The sequence below is a fragment of the Somniosus microcephalus genome, chromosome 12 (assembly GCF_052327205.1).
Source record: "Somniosus microcephalus isolate GS21.2 chromosome 12, FLI_Smic_1.0, whole genome shotgun sequence".
NCBI lineage: Eukaryota > Metazoa > Chordata > Chondrichthyes > Squaliformes > Somniosidae > Somniosus > Somniosus microcephalus.
In genome coordinates, this window is record NC_140998.1 from 62621402 (window position 1) to 62644472 (window position 23071).

A 23071-nucleotide genomic window follows, 5' to 3' on the forward strand; every position below is an offset into this window, starting at 1 on the left:
TACTTTCTAAGAACGTGTGTGAACAATCCATCAGTCCATTCTCTGGTGTTTGGGTCTAATGTTCCATATAAATGATCCTTGCTGATAGCTTTTGGATCAATGATGTGAGAAACTCCTTCTATTCCCTCAAGTCGTTCAAGGGCCTTTAGTAAAACACGCCAGGCCATACTTTTTCCACTACCTGATGGCCCCACCATCATCAAACCATGGTTTATCTGAGAGATCTGATATAGCTGAAGCACCTAAGGTGGCACCATATATCAAATTAAAATTACCATGCATAGTTGAATAGACCAAAATATATACAAAAAGTTATTAAATGCTGGAGAAAGCACCCCCATAAGATCTACAAATTCAGAACTTACCTTTTCAACCCACATTCCACCAACATCTTCACCATCACCATAGGTAAGGTACATTTCTTGACAAACCTTCTTCAATTCTTCACGCAATTCAGTCATTGCTCCACGGTGGTACGGTATCCCAGGGAACACATCAGACAAAAGACTGAAAAGCAGTGGGATGTCTTCAGCAACCAGTTTGGGAACCATAGTCTCACAAACACTCTGGATCAGAATCTGTGGATGGATTAATCAATTCATGACTGGAACATCTCAACATAAAAATGGTTTAACAATAATAGTGTTAACAATAAAACAAAGTGAAATGTGTTTTGTTGAAGTAGAGGTCAGAAATGCTTGTTTTTAAGATGAGCTACTACACAGTCTACATAGAGAATGTATGAGTACAATAACTAAAGTTGCAAGAATTCGAAGCAACATAAAAAGTTAATTTAACCTGTTTTAGCCTCACATTTACCAAATGTTGAGAAATAAATGTAAACGTTTTAGACATGGGCTTAAAAAAATGAGGAACAAATGGTAACCGCTGTCAAGATTTTTCAATGTTATGATTAGGACAGCTTACTGAAATAGTTTAGTTTTATACTACATGTATTATTTTTATATACACAGTCCAATGTATAATTTGAAAAGTGACATGGAATTGCAACCTTTACAGACGGTGCTGTGTTGAACTACTAACCTCTTGCTCAGGCAAGTTCTCGGCAATTTCTGCCTCATCAACATTTTCACCACGTTCTCTCTTCTCTTTCTTTATCTTCTGAATCCTCTCCCGCTTCACGTTACCCGCACTTACTAGCACACTCTTCAGGGCTCGCAGACCAAAATCGTAGTGGCTCTGGGATGACAGCTGCTCATCACAAAGCCTTGAAAAAGCAATTTTTGAACAACTTCAACGTATGCCAGTTGTGCAAATAGAACCATAACAAATGAAACATTTAATCCTGACTATAAACATAAAAGTTTTATAATTTATTTATGCTGAAAGAAACTTAAAAAAAAATCAATCATAGTTAAGTCTAAGTTAAAGATGCTTACTTGAAGAATGGAACAATCTTGTTTGCAAGGATTTCAGCAGTACGGAACCCTTGTGAGTACAACATAACCTGCGCAATAAGTTGGCGGTCTGGTTTTGTCATTGCCAAACTACGGAAAAGTTTTTTCAAGTTATCTGGTAGGTTGGAGCGACCAGCATAGCCTGGATTCATAGTAATGAAAATAGCCATATCTGCCCTGACTTTCACTTGTTTGTTCAGCAGCTCACAGGTGATAGTAGGAGAACCTGGAAGAAAATGAACAGAGCTCAATGCCAATGCTTCATAAGAACAGGAGTAGGCCAGTCATCACTGAGCCTGTTTCACCATTCCATTAAATCATGTCTGATCTGTTCAACTCCAGTTGCCTGTCTTTGATCCATATCCCTCAATACACCCTTACCCAACAAAAATCTATGGATCTCAATCTTCAACATTTCAATTGATCCAGCATCCACAGCCTTTTGAGGGAGAGTTACAGATTTTCACTACCCTTTGTGATAAAGTGCTGTGTGATTTCACTTGTAAATAGACCAGGCCAAATTTTAAGATGGTGCCCTCTCGTCCTAGATTCCACCACCAGAAAAAAAAAAGTGTTTCTCTGCATCTACCCCATCAAACCAATTTATCATTTTCTACACCTTAATTAGTCATTCCTCAACCTTCTAAATTCACAGAAATACAAAACAAGTTTATGCAACCTGCCCTCTTAATTTAACCCTTTAAGCCCTGGTATGATCTTGGTGAATATGTGCTGTACCATATCCAAGGCCAATAGATCTTTCCTGAGGTTTGGTGCCCAAAACTGAACACTGTACTCCAGATGGCTCTATGGAGGAGAAATTGGGTACCTGTGTACCTCCAGTTATTGCCTCCTGGGGGGGGGGGGGGGGTGGGGGGGGGGCAATAACGGCACTAACCACTTACCACCCGGGCGCAGCAAGAACATCGCCAACCGCTAAATTCGGCGGGAGGTTTATGGCAACGGTATGGCGTTGCGCCCCAATCTCCTTCGCCCAGAGATAGTGACTTCATCGCTGTGCACATCACCTGGTCCCGAACTTCGGTTTCGCCCCCCTGCAGCATTGCCGGGTGACAACACCGGCAGCTGCAGGAGGCGTTCATCAGGAGGCCAGACGCTTCCGGGGGGGGGGGGGGGGGGGGGGGGGGGGGTGGGAAGATACTTAAAAGGAGGTGGCCGGGGGGGGGGGGGGGGGGGAAATTAAGTGATCGTTCTGTTTTTTTTGTGTTGCTTTCCCCTCCCCCAGTGCTCGATCAGCCCGGCACTCTGCTGCAGTGCATTGGGCTGATCGGGCTGGATCGCGGCTGCCGTCGGGGACCAGGTAAGTTGCTTTCCCTTGCAGAGATGTACCTTCCCTTTGAGGGAAGGAGCCTTCTAACGCGGCAGCGCTGCACAGCCTACCACCCTGCCTGCTGCACTCCAGGAAGGAAATGGAGCGCTTGATTTGACTTCCTTCCTGGAGTGCAAAAATCGACCATTTTTTATTTTTTATTTTTTTATAAACGTTGAGAAACATTAGCGTCTGGCGCTAATGTTTTCAACTTTTAAAATTTAGTGCCCCAAACGGGGCTATAATGAATTCTTCCCCCTAGACAACTGAAACATCACTTCCTCACTCTTGCATTCCAACTCACTTGAGATATAGGCCAACATTCCAATAGCCGTTTGGACTGCTTTTTGTATCTGTGCGCTAGAATCATAGAATCTTACAGCAGAGAAGGAAGCTATTCTGCCAGTCATGTCTGTGCCAAGCTGAAAGAGCTATCCAATTAGTCTCACTCCCTAGTTTTTCCCCCCCCCCATAACCCTGCAAATTAGTCCTCCAAGTACATGTCCGATTGCCCTTTGAAAGTTACGATGGAATCGGATTCCGCCACACTTTCAGGTCCATTCCAAAAACAACCCTGAAGAAATTTCTCATTTCCCCTCTAGTTCTTTTGCAAATTATTTCAAATCTATGACCTCTGGTTACTGACCCACTTGCCAGAGGAAATAGTTTCTCGCTACTCGCTCTATCAAAACACCTCAATTTTGAATACCTCTTAGATCTCCCCTTAACCTTCTCTGCTCCAAGGAAAACAATCTCAGCTTCTCCAATCTCTCCACGTAACTGAACTCCCTCATCCCTGGTATCATCCTGGTAAACTTCCTCTGTACCTTCTGCAGTGCCCTGACATCCTTCCTGAAGTGTGGTGTCCAGAATTGTACACAATACCGAGGCCTAACCAATGATTTATAATTAGCATGACTTTCTTGTTTTAGTATTCAATGCCCCCATTTACAAACTGCCTCTTCAACTTGCCCAGTCACCTTCAAGGATTTATGAATATGCCTTCAAATGCCTTGGCCCCATTCTTTAGAACTACCTCCCAAGTCACACTGCCTCACCTCTTGTCAGCACCTTTGCATACTTCTTAAAAGCAATTTATTCAACTAAGCTTTCAGTTACCTCTCAACTCTCCCACCAGGGCAGGGCATAAATTCCCTCGATTTAGTTTTATTTATTTTTCTTCTCTTTACAACATCTTTGTATGTTTTTCTACTATATAAATGTTAAGTAGCTGTTGTTGGTCTTCACCATTCGAGGACTGTATGAGCAGAGTTAGCCCACTGAGCCTGTTTTTTTTTTTGTTATTAGTAGTACCTCATCTTTTTAATGTTCCTAATCTCAAGCATACATACTTTCTCCATATCCCCATACTTAAGTATCTATTCTCAACCACCACACAGAAGGCTATAGAGCCAGAATCAACAGAAGACTGACTGTACTTCAACATTGAATACTTTTAAAACTAATTAGCAAACATGACTGCTGCAAAATTTTTTAAAATCTTAAAATGTAAAGTTGTTGCACTGTAGAAATGTTATAAGTTCCAATATCTGGAAAGACCACCAGAATAGCAATAAACCAAACTATGCGCAATACTACATACTTCGGTCACGTTTGGGATTGGAGTGCTCACGGAGTGCCTCCTGGATGCACTGTATTTGCTGGGATACAGCAGACAGCATACGTTCTTCAAGGCGATTAAATTCATCGAAACAACCCCAGGCTCCCACCTGGCAGAGACCCACAAATATACGGCCCATGGCCTAATAATTAAAAAAAAGTTAATTAGTTAAGAAAAACCCTCAAAGTGCTGCAAGCATTAAGGAAAATTTAATATAAAAAAATAAATGTGGCACCTAAGAATTGAGGCAAGTGAGGCCAGCAATAAGGCACAAGTTTTAAAAGATTTTGCTACTTTTCTCAGTAATTTAAATCAAGTAATTGGAGGGTTTACATTGGTATAAACTTTCCCACTTCAGGGCCTCCTTTTATAAAACTTTGTTTTAAGCTATAACAGTTAGTACTAATATCATAGCAATTAGCATATCAAAATTACAACTGCTCAGTACACAGGCAAAGTTCCATTGTACTGCAAAAGTATTCATAAAAATAGTTTTGAGCAAGCTAATTAATAGAACGCACTGGAAATTGGCACCACATTACTAAAATCAGTTACAGCACCTGGAAATCAAAGGTCTCATCACAGTTGAAGACTAGAACAAAGCGTCCAAGCTGGTGTCCAAGTGCCTTGACCGATTCAGTTTTGCCAGTACCAGCAGGACCTAATGTGGAACAAAGATTGGAATACAAAAGAATTAAACATGAAAATATACAAACCATTAAGGTAACTTTTGCTAGAAAGGTGAAATGTCACTTAACTAGTAATTTTAAGATCATGTTAGTGAACAACTAATAGTATAACTTTGAAGTATGCTTTTTCTTAGCCAGGTGAAATATCTGTGCTAGAGGAATTCAGTGACAATAGACAAAAATGTTGGTGTGGCCAATATTTTTATTTGGCCAATTGTATTCCTTCCTTCTCTCTGGAGGACGTTGACCCCTGCTGAGGTACAGTGCCATGGAAAAATTCTGGTACCTAGCAGAAGTGGCCTTTCCTGCGTCAGCCTATTTAGCTGTGGGGAGCACAGTACAGCAGGCACCTCAAAGCACTGGAGAGGTACCACCAATGCTGCCTCCGCAAGATCCTGCAAATCCATTGGCAGGATAGGCGCACCGACGTCAGTATTCTTGCTCAGGCCAACATCCCCAGCATCGAAGCTTTGACCACGCTCTATCAGCTCCGATGGACGGGTCACACATTGTCCGCATGCCTGATACGAGACTCCCAAAACAAGTGCTCTACTCGGAGCTCTGGCACGGCAAGAGAGCCCCAGGTGGGCAGAGGAAACGCTTCAAGGACACCCTCAAAGCCTCCTTGAAAAAGTGCAACATCCCCACCAACACCTGGGAATCCCTGGCCCAAGACCGCACAAAGTGGAGAAGCATCCGGGAAGGCGCCGAACACAGTCTCTTCGCCAGGAGCAAGTGGAAGCCAAGTGCAGGCAGCGCAAGGAGCGCATGGCAACCCAAGCACCCCACCCACCCGCCCCTTCAACCACCATCTGCCCCACCTGTGACAGAGACTGTAGGTCCCACATTGGACTAATCAGTCACACGCGAGCTCATTTTTAATGTGGAAGCAAGTCATCCTTGGTTCCAAGGGACTGCCTAAGAGAAAGAAGAGGGGAGCACTACAGTGAAGCTTGATTCTGTCTCCATCAGATGTACACAGACACAGTTTTGCAGGAGGGGGTCACCAGACAACAATCACGAGAAATGCTAATTTTCTTCTCCCGAGTAGGGAGCAGACCACCCCCCCCCACCCCAGTTATAGAAACATAGAAGATAGGAGCAGGAGTAGGCCATTCGAGCCTGCTCTGCCATTCAATATCATGGCTGATCATCCAAATTCAGTACCCTGTCCCTGCCTTCTCCCCATATCCCTTGATCCCTTTAGCCTCAAGAAATATATCCAACTCTTTCTTGAATATATTTAATGAACTGGCCTCCACCGCCCTCTGTGGCAGAGAATTCCACAGGTTCACCACACTCCGGGTGAAGAAATTCCTCCTCATTTCAGCCCTAAATGGCTTACCCCTTATCCTTAGACTATGACCCCTGGTTCTGGACTCCCCGGCCATCAGAAACATCCTTTCTGCATCTAGTCTGTCCAGACCCGACAGAATTTTATAGGTTTCGATGAGATCCCCTCTCAATCTTCTAAACTCCAGTGAGTATAAGCCCAATCGACACAATCTCTCCTCGTACGTCATTCCTGCCATCCCAGGTATCAGCCTGGTGAATCTTCGCTGCACTCCCTCCATGGCAAGAACGTCCTTCCTCAGGTAAGGTGACCAAAACTGCACACAAGGTGCAGTCTCACCAAGGCCCTGTACAACTGCAGCAAGACATCCTTGTTCTTGTACTCAAACCCTCTTGCTACGAAGGCCAACATACCATTTGCCTTCTTAACCGCCTGCTGCACCTGCATGCTTACCTTCAGCGACTGGTACACAAGAACACCCAGGTCTCTTTGCACTTCCCCTTCTCCCAATCTATTGCCATTCAAATAATAATCTGCCTTCCTGTTTTTGCCACCAAAGTGGATAACCTCACATTTATCACAGACCAGGAGTCAAACTAGGGATCTTCGATCTGTTTCATGATGACCTCCAGACATCATTAATGCATGGGAGGTGTAATTTAATTTTCTTCTTACTGTAGCTAAACCAGAAGTATAACAAACATATGTTCCACCACCTACCAAATGGAGACCCGCCAAGTCGAGCTTCCAAAGCCTGTGTCATAGTCAAGTAACAACGGTCTGTGAGAGGTGTCTGTACGAGTTTATCTTGAACACCAAGATACTCAAAACCATAGTTGAATTTGGCATTAGCCATTTGTATAGATAGCTGCTGTAACACATCTGTTTGCTTGGGATCAAAGTAGAATCGCATTTGACTGAGCCAGTCAAAAGATTTAGGCTGGTCTACTTTGTTCTTGATCAGCATTCTGGTTACATCTCTCTGGTGTACTAATTCAGTAATCTGTAACAAAAAATATTAAGTGATTAAAGCTACAAGTGCTCATTTTATCCAATTTTGTCAATTTTTAAAAAAATGCTTCTTAGGAGGGACTAACTCTTCCATGGAGAGCTCTTAGCTAGTCTCTTCTGCATGCTAAAACTGAAGACATACTCAGAAAATCCACTCAAAAAATATGCAGGTACCATCTTCTAGTCGGATATTTGAGTGAACTATTATGTATTTGCAAGTTAAACATTAAATATTCAGAACAAAATGTTACTTTGTTTTTGAAAAACCATACCAAAGAGAAAATTGAGCGCAATATTAAAAGCACATCGAGAATATATGTTTCAGGTAGATCTCTAATTTAACAAGAATTACCTCACCACTAACTTTCCCCTCCAGGGATATAGGATGTTTACTCACCAAGTGTTCAAGTTTCCTCCTGCGAAGTGGTGGTTGTTCCATCAACACAGAATCCGCTAACACAGTCAAAGTAGCTTCCACATTGACCAGGACTGGGGCAAGTGGGGACTGACCACCGCTAGTACCATTATTCAGGACATTTTCCACATTTTCAGACCATGATATCTGAGCTGAAAGGACAACAAGCTGGGCCTATATTATGGAAACAAATTTTAAGAAAATCTAGTTAAAAATTAGTGTTTGTTTTATATTGCAGCATGGACAAACCAAAATCTTACCAAGTTCTTTTTTCCAAAGAGTTTACCAACATTTTCATTTTTGAACACTGAAAATGCTTCATAAAGAAAAAAAAATTGAATATAGTACTGTACTGCTGAAAAGTTAAATAGAAATGGTACACTGCTACTTCATCGCAAATTAATCACTCTTTACTTCTGCATACACACCTGGTATTTATCAATCCAGGAAATGTAGTCTGTAGAGTCGATTGAAGTACCTTGGCCAAAGATTCCAACTTCAGTGACCGACTCAGCCAACAACTTGGCCAGAGTGACCCTCATTTCTTTCTCCACCAAAGTTAACCACTCATTAATCTTAGGGTGCTCAGTGATTGAAACAGCAGTCTTGAAAAGCACCTGTCGAAAATATATAGTTCCTCGGTATTACTTTGAAAGACAATTAGATGAACTTCAATATCTTTACACTTGAAATGATTTTTCAACTTGATCTGTATTGAGTATTCCGTCTGCCACATTTAATCAATGTAGTATACATTCAGTTGATATTGCACAGCAATACATTTTTACTATTTTAAGTAAACATTTAAATATACCTCTTCTCCCTCACGTGATGCAATTCCTTGAACAATTGTAGCATCTTCATTGAGAATGATACTAGAAACACCAGCAAACATCTTCTTAAAGTGTTTCTGCAACTTAGCCACATTCTTACTGTTGCCAATAATTTCCAGCAAGTCTTCATCACCAACAAAGTAGAACCTGAAAATCAGTACAAGTATATAGTGTTCATTAGTAAAGAGCACAATAAACACAAGAAATAGGAGCAGAGTAGGCCTTTGAGCCTGCTCCACCATTCAGTGAGATCATGGCTGAATTTCTACATTAACTCCACTTTCCTGCCCCATCTCCATATCCCTTGATTCCCTTAGTGCCCAAGCATCCATCGATCTCAGTCTTAAATATACTCAATGATTGAGCATCCTGGGGTAAAGAATTCCTAAGATTTACAACCTGTGAAGAAATGTATCCTCATTTCAGTCTTAAAAGGTGGACCCCCTTATGCTGTGACTATGCCCTAGTTCCAGGCAGGGAAAACAGCCTCTCAGCATCTACCCGGTCAGCCCTCTATGAATTTTATACACTTCAATGAGATCACCTCTCATCTTCTAAACTTGAGAGTATAGGCCCATTCTACTCAATCTCTCCTCATAAGACAGCCCTCTCATCCCAGGAATCAATCTAGTAAACCTTTGTTGTACCCCCTCTAAGGCAAGTAGATCCTTCCTTAGGTAAGGATACCAAAACTGTACACAGTACTCCAGGTGTGGTCTCACTATATAATCTGAGCCCTATATAATTGCAGTAAGACTTCCTTACTCTTATATTCCAACCCCCTTGCAATAAAGTCTAATACAGCATTTTCCTTCCTAATTGCTTGCTGTACCTGCATGTTAACTTTGCGATTCATATACAAGAACACCCAAATACCAACATTTACTAGTGTCTCACCTTGTTTTTAAAAAAAAAAAAAAAAAAAATTCTGCTTTGCTATTCTTCCTACCAACCAATGACATTATACTCCATCTGCCACCTTCTTGCCCAATCACTTAACACCAGTCTCGATTCCTTTGCAGCCTCTTTGCATGCTCCTCAAAGCTTACTTGCCCACCTAGCTTTGTATTATCAGCAAACTTGAATGTGTGTGATATATCCAAGTCATTGACATATATTGTAAATAGCTGAGACCCAAGCACTGGTCCTTACAGCTCTCCACTAGTTACTTTCTGCCATCCCAAAAATGACATTTATTCCTGCTCTGTTTTCTGTCCTTTATCCAATCCACAATCCATATTACTCCCAATCCAATGAGCCCTAATCTTATGCAACAACTTGTGTGGCACCTTATCAAATGCCTTCCGAAAATCCAAATATACTACATCCACTGGTTCCCCTTTATCGACCCTGCTAGTAACATCTTCAAACTAGATTTGTCAAACACGAATGGTCACAAAAGGTGTGCAATCATTTTATAACAACATGCCACAATACTATTAGTGTACAGGATTCTGATTTACATAACCCAAGTTTGATTGCTAATCTTAGAAGTACAGCCTCAAACTTTCTACATTTTTATAGAAGGGTATGTGCAATAAGCTAATTTTTCTCTTGCAATTTCTTTCGCTTCCTTTCACCACTCAATGCACCCAAGTGCATTTCAAAAAAATATTCAATTCTCTACCGAGGGAAGGATGATCGTTCTCTCTCCAGATATTCTCCCAAAGCCTTCTGTATCTTGCCCAACAGATCTGCCAACCGTTCCAATGACCGCTGCACTCCTGGGATATTCAAAACATCCATGACGAGGGGAGACTTGGTCACTTTCTTCATGAGTGCTAGGAACTCAGTGCTGATGCTGTTTAATAATAAAAGCAAAACATGCACCTCAGTTTAAGAATTTCTAAAGTAACTGTTTAAATTTAAAATGTAAATCTATTCACGTACCTCTGGAATCTCTGAGTTTCCACAGGGAGCAAATGTTTAATGTCAGCACTTCCTGTAAAGATGCCTTCAAGATAGACCCAGCGACGCTGGACATCAATCCATACATCAAAGAGCGCCATGATACGATTTAGTTTATCTTCCCAGCTCAAGGCATCCTCTTCGAAGACCTACAAAAATGTTACAATTAGCACAAAAAGGATATTGATTAGCCATTTAAGCAATTATATATTTGGATAATCAGCTGAACAATCCTCTTGGGGAAAACCATCACTGCTGAATGCTGCAAACATTTTGAACAGAGCAGAAATTAATATCTTAAAACAAAACTTTAAAATCTCACTGCATCAAAAATGACTACAAAGACACACAACAGATACCTTGTAATTTGGTAATGCCTAATGCAAGGTGAGCGAAAGCATGAAGGAATAGAAATTAAAATGCAAAATTATAAAAATACAAACACAAACTTAAAGCTGGAAATGTATCAATTGTAAAACTTGTGGAAGGATGATCAACTGCAATTCAGAAAAGATTTCATCTCAATAGGAAAAAGCATAAAGCAACAGAATGTAAAAAACCTCCCATAAATACTTGCCTTGTAGTAGGGAGACAGCTTCATGGCAGATACACTGTTGATGTGCTCTTTGACCCTGTTGAAAAGGTCATCCCAGCCACGGATCAATCTACACTTGTTTTGATAGTTTACCAAGTCCAGTTCATAGGTGTTCCACATTTCTCTAATCTGTTAAATTTTATGATTAAAACAATATCGTAAATGGTAAAATTTACAAAAGGTAAATTGCACAGAATTATAGAATTTAGCCCCATCAATTATTGGCACTTCAGGTGACAGAACAGAGTGCTATTGGAGATAACTTGAGCAAAAGCAGCATTTCAGAATTTGTCGCTGGTGGTTACTAAAACAATATTTGGACTATTTGCACTGGATTACCAATAGGCTACAGAAAATTTGCTTGTCCAACAAATGTTCTAAGCAACCATGGACCAGTATATAATAGTTAAATCTGTATTTGAATTTTATTTTTGCATAAGACTAACATTTAGTGGGACAACTGGAAGAATTTGAGACGAGAAGTTGTACCACTTGTATGAACAGATATAAAATGTTGAGGTACTAACACATTAGTGCTGGTACTACGAAAAAGATACTATTCAAGTTGTGTAGACAACCTGTATTTCATCAAACCTGGTAATAAGTTTCTAAAATGTTCAGTTATTCCTTCCCTACCGGTGCTTTATCCTCAAACTCAAGAGGGAGGTAAATTTGAAAGTTACTAACCTGTTTCAAGAATTCTTCCAAAGCCATCTCTCCCTGGGCCACAAGTAGCACATCCTTAACAACGGCTTCATTTTTTTGCAAGTCGACATCCCATATCTGACCCAGTGTTAATTCAGACACCACCCAGTTAACATGGAGTCGTTTCATCAGCTGCTTCCAGTGACGGTCCTTCAAGGCCTCAGACTTCAGCTCAATCACCAACATATTAATCTATACAAGACATTTAAAATTAATGTTCTGTTTGGTCATACAAATGAACACAATTTTTGTTATATTTAAGTTTAAAGGACATGCCTTCATGTAGCCCTTCAGAAGTCTCTGCACAAACTCATATGATGCATACTGGCGCAGACGAGCTGGAAAATTCTTCAGTTGGTTAAGCAATCCGTCCAAGTTCTGGCGAAGCTGTTTTATGCAATAGTAGAAATAAGTCAGTAGATGTCATTTATCTATAAAACGCATTAGCACTGCACTAAATGTCTACTCTCAGGGCTTCAACCATCAACAGAAGGAATTCAATATAAACAGAAGTTAAGGAGCTCAATCGCTATTTGAATATTATTTTGGGAGGTACTTTGCACTAAGAGAAACTGCCATTATTGCCTTGGATAGTACATAGAATCATAGAATGGTTACAGCATGGAAGGCGACCATTTGTCCCGTCGAGCCCATGCCGGCTCTCTGCAAGAGTATTTCAGCTAGTCACACTCCCCCGCCCTTTCTTTCCTTCATATACTTACACAGCTCCCTTTTGAAAGCTAACTCCCTTTTGAAAGCCATGATTGAATCTGCCTCCACCACCCTTTCAGGCAATGCATTCCAGATCTTAACCACTCGCTGTGTAAAAGTTTTTTCTTACGTTGCCTTTGGTTCTTTTGCCAATCACCTTAAATCTGTGTCCTCTGGTTCTCGACCCACTCTGCCAATGGGAACAGTTTCCCTCTATCTACTCTGTCCAGGCCCCTCATGATTTTGAACACCTCTATCAAATCTCCTCTCAATCTTCCTTGCTCCAAGGAGAACCCTCCCCAGCTTCTCCAGTCTATCAACGTAACTGAAGTCCCTCATTCCTGGAATCATTCTCTTAAATCTTTTCTGCACCCTCTTGAAGGCCTTCACATCCTTCCTAAAGTGTGGTGCCCAGAATTGGACCCAGTACTCCAGTTGGGGCCGAACTAGTGTTTTATACAGGATCATAATTTCCACACTTTTGTACTCTATACTTCTATTCACGAAGCCCAGGATCCCATAGCCTTTTTAACTGCTTTCTCAACCTGCCCTGCCACCTTCAACAATTTGTGCACATATAACCTCCAGGTTTCTGTCCATGCAGCCCCCTTCAGGACTGTACCATTAGTTTATATGTCCTCTTATTCTTTCTACCAAAATGTATCACTTCATACTTTTCTGCATTAAATTTCATCTGCCACATGTCCGCCCATTTCACCAGCCTGTCTATGTCTTCTTGAAGTCTATCACTCTCCTCCTCACTGTTCACTATACTTCCAAGTTTTGTTTCATCTGCAAATTTTGAAATTGTGCCCTGTACACACACGTCCAAGTCATTAATATATATCATGGAACGCAGAGGTCCTAGAACCGACCCCTGGGTAATACCACTATATAACTTCCTCCAGTCCAAAAAACAACCAATCACTTGGCCAATTCCGTATCCATGCGGCCACTGTCCCTTTTATTCCATGGGCTTCAACTTTGCTGGCAAGCCTATTAGGTGGCACTTTGTCGAATGGCTTTTGGAAATCCATGTACACCACATCAACCGCATTACCCTCATCAACCCCCTCGGTTTCATCAAAGAACTCAATCAAGTTAGTTAAACACGACTTGCCTTTAACAAATCCGTGCTGGCTTTCCTTAATTAATCCACACCTATCCAAGGGACGATTAATTTTGTCCCTGATTACTGTTTCTAAAAGCTTCCCCACTACCGAGATTAAACTGACTGGCCTGTAGTTGCTGGGTTTATCTTTACACCCTTTTTTGAACAAGGGTGGAACATTTGCATTCTCCAGTCCTCTGGTACCACCCCCGTATCGAAGGAGGATTGGAATGTTATGGCCAGTACCTCCTCGATTTCCTTCCTCAATTCCCTCAGCATCCTAGGATGCATCCCATCCACTCCTGGTGACTTATCTACTTTAAGTACAGCCAGCCTTTCTAATACCTATCAATTTTCATCCCATCAAGTGTCTCCACTACCTCCTCCTTTACTATGTCTGTGGCAGCATCCTCTGCCTTGAAGACAGATGCAAAGTACTCATTTAATACCTCCGCCATACCCTCTGCCTCCATGCATAGGTCTCCTTTTTGGTCCCCAATCGGCCCCACCCTTCCTCTTACTACCCTTTTACTATTTATATGCCTATAGAAGATGGATAGAGATAGATAGATATCAATCAACTGGACATCGGTCATACACGCTCTTTTTCTGCTTTATCATATTCTCAATCTTTCACCTTTCAGGGAGCCCTGACTTTAGTTGCCCTGCCTTGCCCCCTAGTGGGAATGTACTCAACTGTACCTGAACTATTTCCTCTTTAAAGGCAGCCCATTGTTCCATTATGGTTTTACCTGCCAATCTTTGATTCCAGTTTACCCGGGCCAGATCCATTCTCATCCCACTGAAATTGGCCTTCCCCCAGTTAAACATTTTCACTCTAGATTGCTCACTGTCCTTTTCCATAGCTAATCTAAGCCTTCTGATACTATGATCACTGCTCCCTAAATTATAAGTGATTTTATCAATATCCTTGTTATTGCCAGATGCTGATCTGGAACTTGTTCCTCTTTCACCCTGACTTGGTACCAGATGTTCTGGTACCAAGTTAGGTGAAAGAGGAACAAGTTCCAGATTAGCATCTGGAAATAAGGGTATTGATAAAAATCGCTTTTTTAAAATCAGAATCATGTGTTTTTTTCCCCATAATATTTGGAAATAATGCATTTTTTTTTTTTTTTTTTTTTTTAAAAAGGACAAAGGGGAAGTATTATACATTGATCACACTACAGGTGTTATGGGATATCAGGACCATCGATTTATAGTGACTGAATTATCTAAAGCCTTTAAGTTACATGCCATTCTGGGATTTTTACCAGTACTTTGCAGGGAAAGTTCTGCAACTATACATTATTGAGAAAATCAAGTGGCTTATTTTTAATGCATGTGGCCTTTATCCATTTTTAAAGTCAAAGCTACACATCAAGATATACCAGTTGGAGTTAGGTGTCTGGCAGTTAGCAGTACTATGGAGTGTGCTGGGGACCTGCACTGGGGACGATCCTGGGGGATGGTAAAAGTGGGGGTGCATTCTGTGGTCTGCCATCACTAAAGTTTGGCTCACCAGTAGGTTCCTGTGGTCAGTCAACAGTTATCCGAGGTAGAGAGCATGAGCCCAACGGCATTATGGGAATGGAGAGGAGATGGAGTTCCCCCCCGCACCCGGAGTCCAAGACTAGCTTGCATGTTTAAGAAATCTCTACAAATACTGTGTCTCTGCATCTCATAGGAACAGTAGACCATTCAGCCCCTCTAGCCTGTTCTACCATTCAATGAGATCATGGCTGATCTGCGACCTAACTCCATATACCCACCTTTGGCCCATATCCTTTAATAGCTTTGGTTAACAAAAAGCTATCAATTTCCTGTTTAAAATTAACAATTTATCTAGCATCAATTGCCGTTTGCAGAAGAGAGTTCCAAACTTCTACTGGTGTAGAAGTGTTTCCTAATTTCAACCCTGAAAGATCTGGTTCTAATTTTTTTAGACTATGCCCCCTAGTCCTCAAATCCCTAACCAGTGGAAATAGTTTCTATCTGTTCCCACTATCTTGAAAACTTCGATCAGATCACTCCTTAACCGTCTAAATTCTAGGGAATGCAACCCTAATTTGTGTAATCTCGCCTCGTAACTTAACCCTTGAAGTCTGTCTGCTTCTGCCGTGCGTGCGCGTCTCTCCTCCTCCTTCGCCCCCCACCCTCGTCGAATACTAAGTAGAATATTAATGTTTTCTAACCATCACCAAAACACAGGTGATGGGCATTAAGAGCCTGTTTGCCAGAGTAATTTTTCAAATTTAGTTCATTTTTCTTATTTTGGAAAAACAAAGTGAATCTCGAACGAGCACAAGTAAAGGCACAGTCACAAATGTCTTTCATACTTTGCGCGGCTGCACTGAAACCCATGGTTGTTCTTTCAATTGGTCAATTTGTTCCCAGACTTTGGAGAGCTCAGACCAGACTCCTTTGAGATCCTGCAGTTCTTCCAACGCAACCTGGTAAAAGGGGAGATAATTTGTCATGAGCTGTAGTTATGAGGCATCATCATCCGCTGAGAAGGCATTCAGGAAACATCGTACCAAAGGTGTACATAATCAGAACTGGACAATAACATTTTCCACACAGGGCAAAAAGAAAACTACCTTTCAGAATGAACATTTAGCTTGCATATTATTTTATAGAGAATCAAACCTAGATATTCCGATAAGGTCATAGCTTATATATAAATGGCTAATGGCAGATTTTAAGAGACTAAAATGGAAGAGTACTGCTTAACCCAACTTTCCAAGGTTAGCCTTTCAAATAAGCCAATGCCGCAGCTGACTCCCCGTCTATCTCATTATGTACATTCTGCATGTCCAAATGTAGGAAAATGACGACACACCCATTAGAGGCAAGCTCTTCCTACATCACTGGTTTCTCCCCCAACCCCCTCTAGAAACTACACCGTGGTGGAAAGTGGGCAGTGTGTCAACATAACAATCTCTACCATTTTCAGCTACCAGTTGCCTGATTTATGCCAGAAATATTTGCACAGCAGCAGCAAATCTAGGCTTCAGAGTTGTTATAATACATACCTGCACTCGTTCTTCACTCCCACTGAGCAATCCTGTATCTGTCAGTTCCAAAGCCTCTTTGGCTTTCGCACATTTTTCTCGGTCATCTTTCAGGCGACCAAACTTGCCTTCATAGATAGTGAGTGCTTGCAGGGCATCCTCCGGACGAAGGTTCCCCTAAGTAGTCAGTTTATTTTTATAAATTAATATACATACATTTATGTAAGCACCTTTCACTTCAAAACAGCTCAAAATGCTTCACATGGTATATTTATTTTTGAAGTACACTGACTTATGTAAGCAATATGGCATTTTGTTCCATCTTTTGCTCAAATAGAACATTTAGATAAAGAAAATTGTGTTGCCAACAATTTTGTTACTAACCAATTGAACCTACAATCATTCCACTAAATTTTAAAACTACAATAGACAAAGTCTTTACATATTACCCCAGTTAAAGTTTAAGGGCATCATATATCTAAACTATATATAAAGCAGTCAAAATATACTATAACAGACATTTAGTGCAAATGTTAAACGTACAAAGTATGGTAGAAAAATGTTGATAACAAATTTCTAATAAAAGGTTTGAAATATCATCAATTACTTACAGCTACAGGTTTTGTTTTCTCCCATTCACCCAAGAGATCTGTAGTACGGCTTTCTACAGCACGATCCTCCTGAACAATCTTCATTTGTAGGTTAGCCACCTGCTGCTGGATAGCACTGTCCTTCCTACGCATGATGTCATTGAAAGCACCCCATTCTCCCTCAATGTTATCGATGTAAAGCCAAGATGGGGGAAATTGGAATCGCTGTTTTTCCAGCAAACGCTGGCCATTGCGATAAAGCTACAGGTGGAAGAACGATCAATTTACTTCCCACAAACTTTTGAAAGTTACATTAAATCTGACACGTAAACAATATTCAAGACAAATAAGATTAGTCATTGTAGTGCTCAAGAGTACTTAGTCTTGGATTTATTTTGATTTTATCCATCAATTGCTCAAACTGAAAGTGGAATGAAAATTTTAATAGCCAAAAGTGCAAGGACTAAATATGGAGCAAACCTCCTTGCAGCAACACAAAACAGCTTTACAACAGCTAATGCTATGAGGTTGCCAGCAGTTTTGCATTACTATGCAGTTGTTTCAAGCTTTCTCCAGAAACCTACTGATAATTCTGTATTGAGTTAGTTGCAGTGCCAGCACTGGTATTAGAATCCCAAGGTGGAATCTGTAAAGGGTGGTGCTGGTGAAGAGAAAGATCAAGCAGGGTTCCTACTTCTAACTGCTATCCTGCGATCCCATGCTAGGAAGTACTTAGGTGGACATCCAATGAGGTCAAGGTTAGGGCTCAGAAGTAATGTTGCATGGTTGAATAGCACCCAACAGCCTAGCTCTAATTTTAAGATTATGCCCCCTTCTTCTGGATTTCCACAGCAGAGGAAATAGTTGCTATGCATCTGCCCTACAAGCTTCCTTTATCATTTTAAACACCTCGATTAGATTACCCTCAACTTTATAAACTCATGGGAATACAAACCAGGTTTGTGCAACCTGTCCTCATAATTTACCCCTTTAAGCCCTGGCATATTATTCTGGCAAATCTGTGCTGTACTCCCTCCAAGGCCAATATATCTATCCTGAGGTTCGGTGCCCAAAACTGAACACAGCACTCCAGAAGGGATCTGACCAAGGCACTGTACAGAGAAGCATCACTTCCTCCCTTATTCCAACCCCCTGGAGATAAAGGGCAACTAAATCGAAAGGGAACTTTACTTTTATAAGTTAAAATGCTTATATACTTACCACACTGCACACCTCCCAGCAAGGTGGCACTGAGTTATGTCCATCTCAGTTGACACGGTCACCATGGCCAGCACAAATGTACCCTTTCTCGTGACAACTTCCACTCTGCATCCACTCCCGCAACTTCTTGTGGCCACAAACCTCAACATTTTCCCTGACCTGCAACTCTGCTGCCACCAATGTCCCACTCCTCCCCGTGGCCGCTTTGTTTGTGGGCTTGCCACTGGGCTTCCACTTCAGCAATTCCCAGCACTAAACTGGGAACAATGCGTTTTTAGCACTATGGTGCTTGTACAAAACCTTATGCTAGGAACCAGCTCCTTTTCCCTGCTTTGTTGCTGGACCTTCCCTGGCTCAATTCCTTTGGCTAGCACGAAGCTAGGACACAACAGTTACGAGCCATTTAAAAATAATTTACTGGTTCCAAACTTCATGCTGGAAATCATCTTTACTCAGAGTGCAGGGTTGAACTGGGTTAGTGCAGAGGGCATTGAGATATCAAGCAATACCCACTTCTGTCTCAGCCTCAAGCCCACTTCGTCCCATTCCCACTTACTGACCAATCTCACACCCTTGTCCACCATCAGTGTCTACAGCCGCTTCCACAATCACTACTGCTGTCCCTCATCCTCAATCCACACACTCTTGCCTTCGATTCCACTTTGACACCAACTTCCCAATAAAATGAACAGACTTGGCATGGAGTGTTCTCACGATCTCCGCTGCCCTCATTTAGTTTCACTTGCCCCCTCCCAAACCTCCTTACTACCGAGACCCTCTCCCTCATTCCCCCCAGTAACACCAACCCATAACATAATCTGCCCACTCTCACTTGCCAACAAAGTCCCAGTTCCATGTCCGACCGATAGCACTCACTCAGCACCAGCAACTTGCACTCAGAGCGCCTTAAACATAGCAAAACGTCCCACGGCACTTCACAGGAGCGGTAAACAAAATTTGACACCAAGCCATATTAGGCAATATTAGGTCGGATGAGTAAAAGCTTGGACAAAGGTAGGTTTTAAGGAGCGTCTTAAAAGGAGAGCGAGGTAGAGAAACGGAGAGGTTTAGGGTGGGAATTCCAGAGCTTAGGGCCGACGCAGCTAAAGGCACAGCCACCAATGGAGGAGCAATTAAAATGGGGGATGTGCAAGAGGCCAGAATTGGAGGAACACAGATCGCGAAGGCTTGTAGGGCTGGAAGAGGCTACAGAGATAGGGGGTGCAGCGAGGCAATGGAGAGATTTGAAAACAAAGATGAGAATTTCTAAATTGAGGCGTTGTCGGACCGGGAGCTAATGTAAGTCAGCAAGCACAGGGGTGATGGGTGAATGGGGACTGCGTGAGTTAGGATACGGGCAGCAGAGTTTTGAATGAGCTCAACTTTATGTAGAGTGGAAGACGGAGGCCAGCTAGGAGACCATTGGAATAGTTAAGTCTAAAGGTAACAAAGCCATGGATGAGGGTTTCCAGCAGCAGGCAAGCTGAGGCACGGCAGAGTCAGGCGATGTTACGGAGGTGGAAGCAGGCGGTCTTGATGGAGTGGATATGCGGTCAGAAGCTCATCTGTGTCAAATATGACAAAGTTTTGAATGGTCTGGTTCAGGTTCAAGACAGTTGCCAGGTAGAGGGATGGAGTCAGTGACTAAGGAATGGAGTTTGAGGCGGGTCCGAAGACCCACTATGATTCTGTCTGCCTCAGTCCAAGTTCATAATACTGTCACCACCATTTTCTGCCACACCACTCACCCAAAATGAAAGACAAAGCCTGAAGAAAACAATCAAGAAAAAAAAGACACAAGCTAGCAAAACAAGAGTTAGAGAACCAGTGAAGTGACGAGACCACTTGACCACAAGAGCAACTCCACAGTAAATCTGTTAGCAAGACTAAAACTATGCTAATTGTTTTGATGTTTGAGCAATGCCATAACCCTTCAGCAGAATAGGGTCTAAATGATCAGATCCACATGTGTACACAATACCTCGCCGAGTTGCCCCATGGAAAATTGATCCAGAATCATCACTAATTATATAATTGATCAGACCACTCATTATAATGCCTGCAGTTCAGTGTTCTGATATTCATCTCATTAACTCTTTTTGGGGGGGGGGGGGGGGGGGGTGGAAGGGAAGGGGTGCGGGAAGACTGTATTTATGCCAGAGTTTCCTGTCATTTAACAAGTACACAGTGATAACTATCCAATACTAGGCAATCTATTTCTTGTTCCAAGTAACACGTGAACATATTTTTGTAACTCCAGCCCTGTGCAATATATCCCAAGAACTTTTCCCTTATGCTGTTCACAAACCTGCATTTTTAAAAATTCTACAGGCCAATCAGCTGTATTGCTGCAATGCAGTGTGTTTTGGTAAAAGAAATTCTAACTCTACACTTACATCTACTTGTTTCTCAAACTGTTTGATCTTGCGTTTCAACGACTGCACATAGGTTATGAAGGTCACAGCATCTGAAGTGCTTGCTGTGTCCACCGAGTGTTGCTCCAATTCTTGACGAGACTGTTTTTAAAAAAAGTCAACAATTAGAGACAAGGGCTCAACTGCATTAGCCAACATAGGATCCAATTATACAACTGCTGTGCACATTACTCCAAAACTTAAAGCCCTTACCTTGGAAATCTGTGAATGGAACTCCTGCATATTCTGACCTAGCATCTGCCCAAATTTGCTGAGAACCTCCTTATGCCAAGAATCATACTTTAGATTCACCTTCGATTGCACCTTGAAAAAAAAAAAACAAAGTTTAGAGTGCAGTTCGAGATATATGGACAAGTCAAAAATTTCAAGTACTGGCAACAGTGTGGAGATAAGCATCAGTTTCACGTCAACACTTCAGGTCTGATTAAAAACCCTACTGAAAAGTCAGTCCAATAAATAGGCAAGTTAAAGCTTTGTTTTAGTCTAAACTAAAGAAAAATGTCATTATTCTTTTACCTTTCCATAATCAATGACAACAGGGCCAAATTCCTTTCTAGTTTCTGCATTGTCAAAAGTTCCTCTGGCCTTTCTGATTTGGACAAGCAGTGCTTGCCATTTGTTCAGATCATCTTCCAGACGGTTATAGATGTTTTCAGGTTGCATATCCCACAAACACTGGTACTGAAGCCAAACCTACCAAGAAAAATATAGCACACATTGGTCTTAATCTGTTCAATAAGCCTTTCTAAAATGCAATAGAAGCAATTGCCAGAATGCTTACCTTGACATATTTTTCAACTTCTCGGACAATTCCCATAACAGCTTCATGGGCTTCCTCTAAAGCAGTTGGTCCATCTGGCATTCTTGTTAGTGCATTTCTGTAGAATTTCTCCTCTTCAGACAGTTCATACTGAAAACCAACCTAATGGGGGAAAAAAATCAAAGTATTCTAATCACTATTCAAAAGGAAAACTTTCTACTTGTCCTACAGAATTTCAAATTATAGCTGTTAACAGCTTCACTCCTATTTTTCAGAAAGTTAAAATTGAGTCAAAATTAAGTTTTAAAAAAAAGTTTTCATATTCACTCATAAATCAACTGCAGTAATATTGAAGTGAACAGGAAAACTTTATATTCAACATGCCAACTAAAAACATAATTACACAATCAAATTAAAACATAACCCTCAACATTTGCATGTTTTGTAAAATTGCAAAAGAGGTTAACTAGTGCTTTTCTCATTTTGTCTAAAGTCTGGGTAACTGACATGTGGAACATGTAGTTCAGCTCAATTTCTTCAGCTATTTGCTTCAATATTCTCCATGCAGAAACAAATACATGGCCTTACTCCCTGTAAAAATAAAACTAGAACTACATATCTTGCATATGAAATCAACAAAGTTGTAGGGAAGACCATGCCATTAAAACTGATAAAACACACCCCTCATTGATTTTGCAAAGTTTAGCATTAGCACAAATTATACCAACTATGGACACTATCTAATTAATACTGTATAATCAGTTCCTTACATAAACTATCAAAACATTAAGAATGCAAGAAAGCTATAGTCATCACTGTTTTCTCTTACCTGATATCGCTGACTTTGTATCCTAGGAAGCGTTAGGATAATCATCTTCCAGCTAAACAGCTCTTGGTACAACTTGTATCTGCAGTCTTCAATTGGTGGATGCAAATAAATGACCTGATTTGTGATGTGAAGCTCATGTACTATATTCTACAAGAGGGAGAGAAGAGAGTTTTCAAATACACCTGAAGGAAATTTATATTTTTCTTCAGTCTGACCATTTATCCTGTTACATTAGAACAGGTTGGGCAACATTCATAGTAGTAGAAATGTCAGTAAACACATTTAGTATCCCCATCAAAAAAAAGGGTTTCACTATCCAAATATAAAAACAAGGATCATTGGTGTAGAAAATGTCCTCTAGTGTGCTTTGCACCCAACTTAGGAAGTGTTTCAATGAGGGTAGTAACCTTAAGTGAATATTAATGCAACACAAAGGCTATTCAGGCCTTCTTTCCATAGCCCATATACAATCTGAACTGTTAAGGACTCCACCTAATTAATGTAATATCCTACAGAGGTGGCTAATCACAAGTAAAACATCCATAGAATAATACAGCACAGGAGGCCATTCAGCCGACTGC

The 23071-nt window shown here is 41.2% G+C and overlaps 1 protein-coding gene across 2 annotated transcripts in view; it reads right to left on the reverse strand.

The window, feature by feature from the left end:
• dync1h1 (dynein, cytoplasmic 1, heavy chain 1) overlaps positions 1–23071 on the reverse strand; it is a 104904-nt gene that overhangs the window by 69524 nt on the left and 12309 nt on the right. For both annotated transcript variants that reach the window (XM_086002965.1, XM_086002966.1), the window contains exons 11-33: positions 22491–22637; positions 21683–21823; positions 21418–21594; positions 21094–21204; positions 20863–20982; positions 17267–17506; positions 16677–16832; positions 15981–16094; positions 12096–12206; positions 11802–12011; positions 11097–11243; positions 10502–10668; positions 10239–10412; positions 8593–8758; positions 8207–8395; positions 7761–7952; positions 7073–7355; positions 4930–5030; positions 4352–4511; positions 1401–1644; positions 1045–1228; positions 366–578; positions 4–242 (exon numbers count right to left, since the gene is read on the reverse strand). In XM_086002965.1, coding sequence (XP_085859091.1) covers positions 4–242; positions 366–578; positions 1045–1228; positions 1401–1644; positions 4352–4511; positions 4930–5030; positions 7073–7355; positions 7761–7952; positions 8207–8395; positions 8593–8758; positions 10239–10412; positions 10502–10668; positions 11097–11243; positions 11802–12011; positions 12096–12206; positions 15981–16094; positions 16677–16832; positions 17267–17506; positions 20863–20982; positions 21094–21204; positions 21418–21594; positions 21683–21823; positions 22491–22637 — 3986 coding nt within the window. The remainder of the gene's footprint in view (positions 1–3; positions 243–365; positions 579–1044; positions 1229–1400; positions 1645–4351; positions 4512–4929; positions 5031–7072; positions 7356–7760; positions 7953–8206; positions 8396–8592; positions 8759–10238; positions 10413–10501; positions 10669–11096; positions 11244–11801; positions 12012–12095; positions 12207–15980; positions 16095–16676; positions 16833–17266; positions 17507–20862; positions 20983–21093; positions 21205–21417; positions 21595–21682; positions 21824–22490; positions 22638–23071) is intronic.